At 34.7% G+C, this 12,717-nt stretch overlaps 1 protein-coding gene and 1 long non-coding RNA gene across 2 annotated transcripts in view; both read left to right on the top strand.

The window, feature by feature from the left end:
- The first annotated feature begins 5,349 nt into the window (after positions 1–5,349).
- On the top strand, positions 5,350–6,731 carry LOC132051081 (uncharacterized). Its single transcript, XR_009413572.1, has 4 exons — positions 5,350–5,791; positions 5,879–6,046; positions 6,133–6,560; positions 6,649–6,731. It is a non-coding gene; the product is annotated as an uncharacterized LOC132051081 (long non-coding RNA).
- The window catches only part of LOC132048810 (uncharacterized), an 8,141-nt gene continuing 2,155 nt past the window's right edge, over positions 6,732–12,717 (top strand). Inside the window, exons 1-5 of the mRNA XM_059439496.1 lie at positions 6,732–7,220; positions 7,322–7,420; positions 7,548–7,646; positions 7,732–7,830; positions 7,904–7,978. Of these exons, the coding sequence (XP_059295479.1) occupies positions 6,732–7,220; positions 7,322–7,420; positions 7,548–7,646; positions 7,732–7,830; positions 7,904–7,978 (861 nt within the window). The remainder of the gene's footprint in view (positions 7,221–7,321; positions 7,421–7,547; positions 7,647–7,731; positions 7,831–7,903; positions 7,979–12,717) is intronic.

A 12,717-nucleotide genomic window follows, 5' to 3' on the forward strand; every position in this document is an offset into this window, starting at 1 on the left:
CCCTCCCCATTACCCCACTTGTGGAATTACATTGGGTATGTTGTTGTTGAATTATGGTTAAGTACATTTAACCTTCAATTAATTTGATATGTGCACTTTTGATGCCTCTCACTGTGATCTTCACAAATTTAATGCATTATTAAGTGTTAAGCCATTTAATGTGATATTTTATGTCAAATTTATATTGTTACTCCATATTTGAGGGTAATGTAATTCTAAAAATAGTTAAGTATCATATATTTCTTTTGTAAAGGGATAAAAATTAAAATACACACTTTAATTAATTGAAAGTTAAATGTGCTTAATCAAATATTACAAGATCAAAAACCATGGTACATCTGTTTCTAAAGGACCAAAAGTACAATTGCCTCTAATATTATTTAAAAAAAAAATGCAGAATTTTGAATCATTTACTTACTCCGTCCCAATTTAAGTGTCTTAATTTGATCGAACACGGAGTTTAAGAAATAAATAGAGACTTTTGAATCTTGCGATCTTCAATTAAAGATGTGTGTAGTCCTTTAAATCTTATGGTCTTAAACTTTGCCATGTAAAATGTTAGAATTGAAGAATTTACTAAATATAGAAAGAAACACTTTTTTTAAGACAGAACAAAAAGGAAAGTAAAACAATTAAATTGGGACGGAGGGAGTGCATAGCAACTTCCCATCGTCTACACCATTGTCACTACTAAAAAATCTCTATTTTCCCACTGAAAAATGTTCAGTTTCTATTTCCCAATGAATGTCAGTGGGAAAAACCTAAATAGTAGTATTTTCACATGGAGAAATTATGAATTTTTTCAATTTTTCAATGGGAATATGTTTCCCACCGTGCGTTTTTGGTTCAGTGTGAATGATGTGGGAAAATCATGTTTTATAGCTTAAATTTTTCACTAAATGTTGATGGAAAAAATCTCTTTTTCTAGTAGTCTGTGTTAGTCTATTGTTTTTCAATCCATTTTATATTTACATGACATGTTCAAAACGTTTCTTCCCTGGCCTTCTTCTGTGAACTTCCGCGAAATTTCCTCTCTTAGTAAAAGGGGGTTGGGTTGAAGAGCGGGGGCGCGGGGGGTAGTATTAAAAGAATAATTATCCAACAAATGGAGGAAGACTATTTTGTAGATGTGTACCGAGAATCTCGGCGGCGACGTAGATTTTATTTGGAGAAGCTTATGCTGATTTGCATAATAATCATATAAATTCTTGTTCATTAGGTATATAAAAAAAAAAAGGGGAGTGTAGCCATCAGCTAGCTGTAGTTGACTCTAATTTGTTCTTGCCCATCCAATCAACTGTTCATGTAGTCCTTTTCTGAAAAGGGAAAGTTCCACTAATGATTACTGCCATCAAATACAGAAATTACATATTTAAGTGAGGATACATATTATTTTTGTAATTAATTGATAAGCAATTATAAACACGACATATATCATGCATTACTTAGTTTCGTATAAAAATCAAATGCAGATAATTTTTTTCTGATTAATGACTAGAAATTTTCCACTCCCAATTTAAGCATTATGCTCTAACTTCAATGATCAAATTAATTGAGTAGGTCATAATTCCTAATATTTTTGAACATATTACACAAGTAATCAACTTTTAAAAAATAATTGTTAAACCTTATTTGAGAAGAAATTAAACAAATTAACATATTTTTTGTATCCAAAATGTAAAGTTAACATTGAAATCATCATCCAAGGGGTGGCTTATGGTCAACGAAGCGTGCAAATCTTAGAAATCAAATAAAAAATATTAGATATTTTTTTTCGTAATCACCTAAGTATTAATGGGAAGAGTTATCCGACATTTGTGAAAATTGGAGGTACCGCTAACTACAAAATCATGTTCTAGAGTATAGGCATACAATAACTTTTGTCTTCACTAACAGTTATATCTTCTATTATGGAAGTTAAAATGGGTCTCTATAGAGATAAAGAGTCCAGATTAGCATATATCAAGGATCTCAAAGGGATATTTCCCTTCTTCTTTTTTATTTTGGGAGGGGTTAGGGCTGCTTTTTAATTTCTAAGATAGAAGTCAAATGAAGATAAATCAAACGAAGTTTAAATCTGATGTTGATATACATGTGGGATTCCTAATATCAACATTGGACCCTTAATTCCACTGGCATTTTCTTAATTATTGAATAGTCACTAATTACCTCTAATTTTTAATAAGTGTTGACTCATTGACCTGTTAGTTCTTGTTTGTTTTCTTGGGATAGTGACCTAAACAACTTGTACACAGGATTTTAGCTGTAACATAGGAAGAAGACAAGTTTTAGCTGTAACATAGGAAGAAGAATAGTAGCTTCTCTTTTTCGTTTCCACTAAAATAGACATATTTTATTTATATATTAATAGTAGCAATTGGATTCATTACAGAATGGGACTCTTCTAGTGGAAATAGTCCTTGAAGAGTCTGAATCAAAAGGAGGTGGGGCTTAGTTGATAGGAGCGGAGCTAGAGTTTCGACTAAATTCAATAATTTTGTGTTTTATTATATTTAAATATTTAAAAACTATTTAATATGTATAAATAATTTATTAAAAATATACTAAACTGTGCTTTTTCTGTGAATAGACCTTTGCGATTTTTCCCTGCAATTCAACTTTCTACACCTTCTAGCTAGTGCGGAATGTGCATTTTCAAATTGGTCGATGCATCATAAATTTCAACTACCAAGCACGTGAAACCAAGTAACACATCAAGAAGATGTGTGTAAAATCGGCTGAGCTATTTCAGAATTTCACACCTTTATACGTGAAAATCCCATGACCTAAAAGATAATACTCCTATATTATGCTTACAATTCTAAACAACATATTGACCTACTCATAAAATCAATTTATACGAGAGTTTTAATATTTTGAAACAACTTAATTTCTTTTTTTATTCTGATTTTTTATTTATTTTCATATATTGTGAATTACTAATTATGCAGACTTATACTACTTTTTATATTATTATAAAATACTCGAAAATCTACATTTGAAATTGAGTCAAAAATTAACTACTTTGACCCTCGTGCTCCGGACCCCCTCATATAAGTTGGGAAGAGGGGATAATAAACTTGAAGAGATAGAGGATCACATTAAACATTTATAAACATTACAATTTGAGGCACTAATTTCACTTGATTATTTTAGACCAAATGTTTTAAGAGTTAACTCTTCGAAGGTTTTCCTCCCACTGAGAAATTTTAAAGTTTGTATTAATATGCGCATCACATATATGGCACACGCTATAATTCGTAAGAAAAGAATTTTGACAATTTGACCAGTTATACTCTAATTTCTGTTAAGTAACATCAGCCTAGTCGTAATATAATATTTCTTCACAAGAATTTAATAGGGGTATATTTAAGTCGAGTCCGGAATCAAAATGCCCCCAAAAAAACCATTTGAACCAAAATACCCCAACAATTTTTTTTTTACAAAACTACTTATTTTAAGCGCGTGATATTTCTTGAACTAAAAGCACTTAACCGTGATTTTTGTTAAGTGCTTTAGCGCGATAAAATGTATTTATAACAATTTGCCTCTCTCTATAGCGCGTTATTTTTCTTATTTATAGCGTCCACTTTAAAGCATCGGAGTTCCACCAAATCGCAATGGTCGAAAAAAAAAAAAAAAAAAACAAACCAAAAACGCCATTGGAGGCGAATCCGAGATGGTCCCCACATCCAAAAACGTCATTTTCTATCAAATTTCGTCCGTGAAAGTTTAGATTCTCAGAGTATATTCAAGTCAAGGAGCAAGAATCTAAGTTGAATTTTGGGAAAAAGCGTCTATTTCGATTAAAATAACTTCTACAAAAAATCTTCGATTAAGGTTTTCTACTATGAACTTTTGTTATATACATTATATTCTAAGCATGCTTAACATTTAATCCTTGCCATTTTCAAAAAAAAAAAAAAAAAAAAATCATTTTTTCTTTTTTTTATTCTTAGCCGGCCCAGGCGGTGGCTTTGCCGCCTTGCTCCAATTTTATTTTATTTTTTGTTTAATTCATTACTTGTTAAATGTTTATGAATTGTTAATTTGTTAAATGTTTATGAATTGTTAATTTGTTAAATGTTTATGAATTGTTAATTTGTTATATGTTTATGAGTTGTTAATTTGTTAATTATTTATGAATTGTTAATGAATTATTATTTGTTAATTGATTATTTGTTAAATATTGATTATGAATTTATTAGTTGTTAAATATTGTTTATGAATTGAAAGAAGTTGATTGGTAATGAATTATTATGTTGTTAACACTTTGTTTGGATGATTGTTATGTATTGTTTTGACATTTATCGTATCGTATTGTATAGGACCAAATCGGTGGTTACATAAGAGAAAATAGGACCTTTTCGTCGTTACATAACAATAAAATTAAAGTAACATTCAAAGCAAACATTGTATTTAAACTAACAACATAATATAATACAATAGGTAACAACCATCCAAACAAGTTGTAAATGATTATGAATTGTTAATCTATATAATTTTAAAAGCGTGAATATATATGTTAAATAAAAAAAGATTATCTTAAAAACAATAGTTAAAGTTCTTATTTTCATAAATACATAAGCTAACGAAAAAAATGTAAAGTTTGTAGGAAAATATGTGGTCGACGAATATACTCTTTTAGTTTAATTTTATCGTAGTTGTGTTGGCTATTTGGTCAACTAAAAATATATCACATATTCAAAATAGAGTTCTAAACAAATATTACTCTTTGAATTTCGATTCCCCAACTAATTAACTTGAAAAGTCTTTGCCATCACATATGTGTCCTTACTATCACATATTAAATTTACTGCATATCCCATGTTAATTATTTACAAGATATAATACTACATAATTCACATATTCCCTATAAATTATTAATTAGTTAATATAATTTATCTTTCATTTCAAGAATAATGACTAATTTAGTTTGTACGGAAGACGGACTCTTTCATGGATCCGAATGTTCCCCCCGGGCCCATTGTTCCCCGGCGCACGATGCTCGCGGGGCCCGATGATCACCGGGACCGCCCGATAGATCGATGTTGTCTTTGCAAGACAATCATAGGTCAGAGTTATTATGGGCCGGTACTATAGAGATATCTACTAGGTTCCGTCCCCGTAGGCTGCAAAGAGCGTGGACTCTTTTATGCGAGCACCCCCCACGCCCTCGCTTGTTGGAGATATTATTTCGGGGCGGCATCTACCGTTGCGTGTCCGTTGGTCGGGTATAGCATAATTGGGCACTCATCACGGCCATGGTTGAGCGGTGGAGGCCGAGAGACACATACCTTCCATCTTTCGTCTTTGGTGAGGCCACGATTACACTTCGGAGATGTGGAGGTCCTCTTTGGATTGCGGGTAGATGGAGAGTCACTATACACTCGGTACGAGCCTCCTCCTGGTCAGACGTGGGCGACAGAGTTGACTAGGCTCACCCACTTCGTGCCTGATGCCGAGGGCCAGATTTCGGGACAGAGTCGGGTTAAGATTAGTGCACTCTGCACTTATTTGGAGGGTCTGGATCCGGTTGACGACGGCACCCCGCAGGACGATGTTGATCATCATGCCCGTTTGTACCTGCTTATTATATTCGGGGGTATCTTGTTCCCGAACTCATCGGGTGCCTTTGTCAGCTTACGTTATTTGGTTTTCTTGGAGCATCTGGACACTTTGGGAGACTACAGCTGGGGTGGTCTTTGTTTTGGCGTATCTTTACATATGCCTGTGCCGAGCGTCTATTGGTGTTGTCAGAGATGTGTGTGGATTTTTTGCTCTTCTCCAGGTAATATTTTACGTGTGCCTTCCTTTAATGTAGACAAACCTCTTGAAATGACGACTTAAAAATCGTATTTTCTAATATCGCTTACAGTTATGGGCGTGGGAGAGGATGCTGCCTTTTCAGCCCGTACCTAGGCATCACCTTGAGATTGACATGCCTTATGCGAGGAGGTGGATAGCGGGTTTTGACCGGGATGTGGATACGCACCACAGTATTCTTCCATTCCGGGACTAGCTTGATCACATGACGGACGATGCGGTAAAACTATTTAAATTTACATTAATAATTTAATTAAACATCTTTTCTACTTGGTGATCACTGATTTGTATTTATATGTTATGCAGCTATTTATATGGACGTCGTACGCTGCTATATTAGATGGTTTGCCGCCCTTCTGTAGGGCAGGTCAGGGGTTTGGAGGTCGCGGTATCCATTGATACACCTGGACATCGTAGAGGATCACATGCCCGAGCGTGTCTTACGACAGTTTGGGCATACACAGAGTATACCCCCTGACGTCCGCCATGAGCTCCGACACTACCAGCGGGACAATCGGGCTACCGTTGATGATGATTTTCTGGCTTTCATGAATGTCCAACTCCACCGTTGGGAGAATAGGTTGGGCACTTTAGCGGTGGTCGGCCATTTGACTCTCATTGAGCATTACATGCGTTGGTATCATCAGATCACACGCCGATTGATTGGCAACCCAGCTTTGCGTCCCCCAAGGGATGTAGGATACTCAGCACTCGCGGGGCAGTACGAGGCATTGGTAAGTTTATCGTATTTAGATTTATTTAATTGCATTAATTGTTACGTTTTAAAAAATAACTTTTTTTTTCTGTTGAACACAAATGCAGCTGGTGGCCGTACAGCGTTTACGCATCTTGGGGTTAGAGCATATGCCTTACCTTGCGCTTGCGGGGCTTGCGGCGGAGATGGTATGGATATCAGGGATGGTGTCCGGCGGCGAGGGGGCGAGATTAGGCGCGGGGAGGAGCTATTCGGAGGGCGAGTATCGAGCGGCGCCGGGGAGGAGGGGCCGGGTGCTCCTAGAGGAGGAGGCCGTCTTTGCGAGAGGGACGCCGTGCTCGTAGGGACGCGGCTGGCTTTTAGAGGACACAGTGGTGGAGGACACCATCTTGTAGATGAGTCGGATGAGGCCGATCCCATTCCAGAGGGCGTTCACGGTCTAGTCCATCCGCAGCCGTTCCAGGCCGGTGGCAGCTCACCTGGGGACTCACCTACGTTTACGCCGGCGCTCTTACTTGCTGAGATACCTGGGTCTTCATCACAGCCGAGCCAGAATGCATACATGGAGGAGCGTGATAACGTTGATTGGGCGGCGTTACGCGCTTCATTAGCTGATGAGCGGCCTGTGAGGAATTTAGAGGGAGCCAGGATTCTTGACTTTGATGAGTTTTTTATCCCGGTTAGTATTTAAAATACTTATTTGTTCATTTAAATTATTTATTTTAAATATATATATATATATATATGTTACTCATTATTTAGTAATATTTTATATTTTAGGATTCGGCGCCAGTAGGTCCACCAGAGCGACCCACTCAGGTGTTTTCTCATTGGTCTGCCGAGCCAGCGGTGTCTTCCCATATGACTACCGAGGCACAGGTAAGCTTTTTATTAAAATTTATTTTATTCAATATAAGGTCAATATTTAATATACATATTTGATTATTTAAAGTACTTATTTTAAATATGTATGTTACTTATTATTTCATTTTTTTTCATATTTTAGGATTCGGCGCCAGTGGGTCCACAGGAGCGACCCATTCAGGAGCATTCTCATCAGCCTGCCGAGGCAGAGGTGTCTTCTCATGAGACTACCGAGGCGCATGTAAGTTTTTACTTAAAACTAATTTTATTCAATATAAGGTAAATATTTATTTAATTTTTATAACCTTTACTTGGATTTCGAACAGCATCTCGTCCAGGAGACTACCTCGTATTCACCACCACACCCATCTCGGGAGCCTACGGACCTATCTCGGGGAGCCTACTCGGGCGCCTTTGACACACGGGTTTGATTAAATAAATAACGTTAATGTATTCAATATAAATAAGAAATGGTACTAATTATTATATATTTTTTAGGTTCATCCTTCGGCGCCCACGGTGGCAACTCCTGACGAGGAAGAGTCTGAGTTTCCAGACCCAGGTCATCATGAGGTTCTGCCCGTGCGAGCGGGACCAGATCCCAAGAAGAAGCACATTCTAGTCAAGGGCGCACGGGCCAGGGGAAGAGATGATGATCATGACTTGGAGCGCCCGGTTATTAAGAGGAAAAAGGGCGATGGAGACGATGGCGAGGGCGGTGGGGATGGTATGAGCCTTAGGCCTAGGGATAGTCTCCGGCATACTACATGTGGGACCCATCCTCGATAATGTATATACATTAGTGTTGTACAATTTATCGTAAATATTATATATTTTGCATATTTATAAATATTATCTTAGTCTTTATTATTATTTATAGTTTCACATCCTAAATTGATAATTAAAAAAAAAAAACGTGACACATTCGAAATAAAGTTAAGCATTAATTTAAAAATAAGACGAAACCCTAAAAGATAAATAACTTAAAGCTAATGACTACAAGTCTTCAAATAAAAAAGGACTTCGAGCACTTTTCAACCACTAAAATGAAAATCCAAAGTATTGCGTATTCTTGATGTATTGAGCCTATTTTATTAATTGTACAAATATAAGTAGGGTTCTATATAAAATATTGAAGTTTCGGAATCTCAAAGCATGATTAATATACGGCTAAACTACGTAAAAAGGAGTGAAAATGTAATAAGAGGCTGGTTTTGGAAAATGGCGGAGCGTTATAGCGCAGTAAAATACTGTGCTATAGGTGAGAGACAAATTTCTATAGCGCAGTAAAATACTGCGTTAAAGCAGTCAACGGGTCCGTTACGGTTCTCCTATAGCGCAGTATTTTACTGCGCTAAAGCACTTAACGGGTCCGTTACGGTTAAGTGCTTTAGCGCAGTAAAATACTGCGCTAAAGGTAGTTTTGTAACATTTTTTTGTTGTTGGGGTATTTTGGTTCAAAATGATTTTTTTGGGGGCATTTTGGTTCCGGACTCTATTTGAGGCCTCATTTGTTTGCACTTATTGGAGGTACGAATCGAATGGTCGAGACCTTAAGCCATTAAGTGCATTTGTTTGCATTAAGATCTAAGCACTTATTGAGTCTGAATAGGTCTTAATCATTAAGATCTTGAACTAAATCTTAATATCATTAAGAGGTATTTTTTTATGGAGCTTTTTTATCACCAGCTCCAACCCCTGCCCAACCTTTCACCTCAACCCCACCCCCACCCACTCTCCACTCCAACCCTACCCATCCACCTCTGCCCCACCCCACCACCCACCCATCCTTCACTCCAACCCCCCCACCCCACCACCAACCCCAATCCCACCCACACCACCCACCCCCTCCCCACCACTAACCTCTACCCCACACTACCCACCCCCACTCTCCACTACCACCTACCTCCCACCACCAACCCTACGCCCACTCCCCACCACCAACCCCTACCCCACACCACCCACTCCCGGCTACCCCCGACCTCCCACCCCTCACCCCACCATCAACCCCTACCTCACACCACCCACTCCCCAATACCCCCACCACCAACCCCACCCCCAACATCCCACCCCTCACCCCACCACCCACACTCACCTCCCACCACGACTACAAAACATCTCTATCATTACTAGTGAACATAAATGTTTCATTTTTTTTATCAAATAATATTTTTTTTTAATTAAATTTGTATTTATTTTCTACTATTTAGTTACTTTTTAATTTGAATTGTATATTTATTATGTTTAAATAAATACATTATGCACGAGTTCGGATATTGAAAAACAAACAGTCTTAATCATTCAGTGTTCAGACCTAGTGACAACATCTTAATCATTCAGATGTGCATTCAGATTCAGACGTCTTAATCTTAATGAAAACAAATGAAGCCTAAGTCTATGAATTAGTCAATGGAGATGGATTATATATCTTGTTTGTTAAGTAGGAAAGAGTGTGGAATTTCTTTCCCTTGTTTGGATTGGAATAAGCATGAATATCTTGGATTTACTAGAGAGTTATTTATTAAGAAAAACAAATATAAAAGGACAACCCGTTCATGGGTATCATATAAGTTTGATGGGTTTGTTGATCTTCTTTGAGAAATTGGCACCCATGCGGGTAAAAGAATGGAACTTACAAAACTACTAGTAATTATACTACTATTTACAATACCTGTAACTATTTTTTAATTTACAAAATCTACAAAATATACCTTGTAAATGATAAAAGGAATTTTTTTTTTAGATATGGTCAATTTAGTATAAATATGGTAACAAATTTATACAGGTTATGTTTTCCCCTTAATTTGTCCCTACAAATTCTCCTTTCCTACCTATCATTAATAATAGAATTAATAATATGATGAAGGCAATAATATTAAGTATAAGTGACATAAATAATATGCATAAATTTTAGATATGGTCAATTTAGTATAAATATGGTAACCAATTTATACAGGTTATATTTTTTTTCTTTATTTCTCCCTACAAATTCTCCTTTCTTACCTATCATTAATAATAGAATTAATAATATGATGAAGGTAATAATATTAAGTATAATTGAAATAAATAATATACATAAATATTTAGATCTGGTCAATTTAGTATAAATATGGTAACCAATTTATACAGGTTATATTTTTTCCTTTATTTATCCCTATAAATTCTCCTTTCCTACCTATCGTTAATAATATAATAAATAATATGATGAAGGCAATAATATTAAGTATACTTGACATAAACAATATACATATACCATATATAGTAAACATGTACCTTTAAGTCCACTTTCCCCTTGAACTTAGCCTTCAAATATAGATAGTGTTAATATAACATATATTTAAAAATAATATACTACATACTATATTTAACATATATGTGCATGAGTGCATCGATATACTATATACCATATACCATATCTAGGTATATTTTCATGTACTTTTCTTATAATATATCTCCATATATATACCATATACCATATACTATATCAAGTATATTTTCATATACCATATACCATATCAGGTATATTTTCATGTACTTTCTTATACCATATACCATATCTTTTCATGTAATTTTCTTAATATTAATATATTTAAATAAATTTCTTTAAGTCACAGAAAAATAATTGCATTCATCAAGTGAAAATAAAAAAATAAAAAAGAATAAAGAGGAGGAAACGAAAGAAAAAAATATTTTTAAAACGGTTTGAAAGAAAGAGAGAGTAAAAAGTGAATATATGCATTAATGGTAGTAACTCTTAAAATTGAGTATTATAGATATTTTAGGAATGTAAGAAGTTGTATTTTTATAATTAAAAAGTTAAAGTATTGAATAAGTTGTATTTATGTAATTTTTATAAAGTAGTTGTAATCTTTTTAATTATCATTTTAAAAAGTTGTATTTGTGTGAGTTTTAGCATTAATTAAATAGCCTAATTTACTGTTATTTGTAAGATTTAACTCAATTTCACATTACCAATAAAAAAAGTTGGTAAACAGTAGCCAACTCTATAATATTTTTCCTCACACTTCTCTATGCTAATTGAAAAAAAATTCAATAAGGGTTGGATTGAGTCCTTATTGATGCTCTACAAATTCTTCTTCATCTGAGTTTGCATAAAATCTTTAGCTTTTTAATGCACACAAAAAAAAAAAACAAAAAAAATCTGGGCAATAACAATCAAAGTGATGATGCTCATTTAATCAACTCCAATCCCTTAATTCTATCATCATTATAACTTATGCGAAAAAAAAATGCTTCGTTGTTTAAATAAAAATAAAAGAAACACTGCAGTAGCTATCAAGTAAGGATTTTTAATTAGGTAATCGGTATTAGAATTTGTTTTTGTTGAAATCCAGACAAATAGATACCCAATTGGTTTTATTTATCAAAATTAAAGGGTAAACATAAAAAATGCTTTTTTCCTTCCATTTTTATAAGGTTATCGCTTTATTATTTGAAGAAAGCTAGACAAAAAATAGTAAATAATTAGACGGAAATGCTCCATTGTTAGCACATTTGTGACTTTGCGGCCTTTTTAGTAGATTCCCTACGGAAAATTTTAACTTACTTTTTCTTCCCTTCTTTTTATTTTGGGGATTGATTTGGTGTTTTGTATTATTTTGATGGTATTATTGTCATTATGGTGGTTTTGTGGTGGGGGTGCAGCGGATAATCGGTAAAATTGAGAAAAATAATGTTTTAAGATAGTGTATATCTGTGTATATCTATCATATATATATATATATATATATATATATATATATATATATATATATATATATATATACTTTCTATTCACGTATCTCATGTATATCATGCATATCTGTGCATATTCATGAAAATATGTGTCCGATATCCATGATATATGCGTGGTCACAACGATATTTTCCAAGTTGATTTTTAGTATGAATTTTGACTCCATACCAGTCTAAATCATCTCCAATTTTCCTCAAATTTTATATATAGTTTTGTCTAGGCGTTGTCAACAAATTTCAACTACACCAAAAAGTATTTTAGATATAGAAAATGAATCAAAAAATGAAGCTTCCGGCGGCCTGCCATTTTTGTCAGTTACAAAAAACTAGGGACCACCTTGAGAATTTTAAGGTATATTACGTGATTGATGCCGCAGAGATTTGGTGTGAGGTTGAGAAAAAATGTGGAAAAAGAGAGACAAAGTTAAAATAGTTGCCGTATACCTGTTGTCAAGTTTTTTGGGCTACAAACGTCAATACTAATTCTTGGCTAAATGAATGCCTTAATAATCTTAGAGTTGTATCTTGTATGTGTCACCTCCCCTTTTTTTTTAAAGC

Source organism: Lycium ferocissimum, chromosome 3, assembly GCF_029784015.1.
Source record: "Lycium ferocissimum isolate CSIRO_LF1 chromosome 3, AGI_CSIRO_Lferr_CH_V1, whole genome shotgun sequence".
Lineage (NCBI taxonomy): Eukaryota > Viridiplantae > Streptophyta > Magnoliopsida > Solanales > Solanaceae > Lycium > Lycium ferocissimum.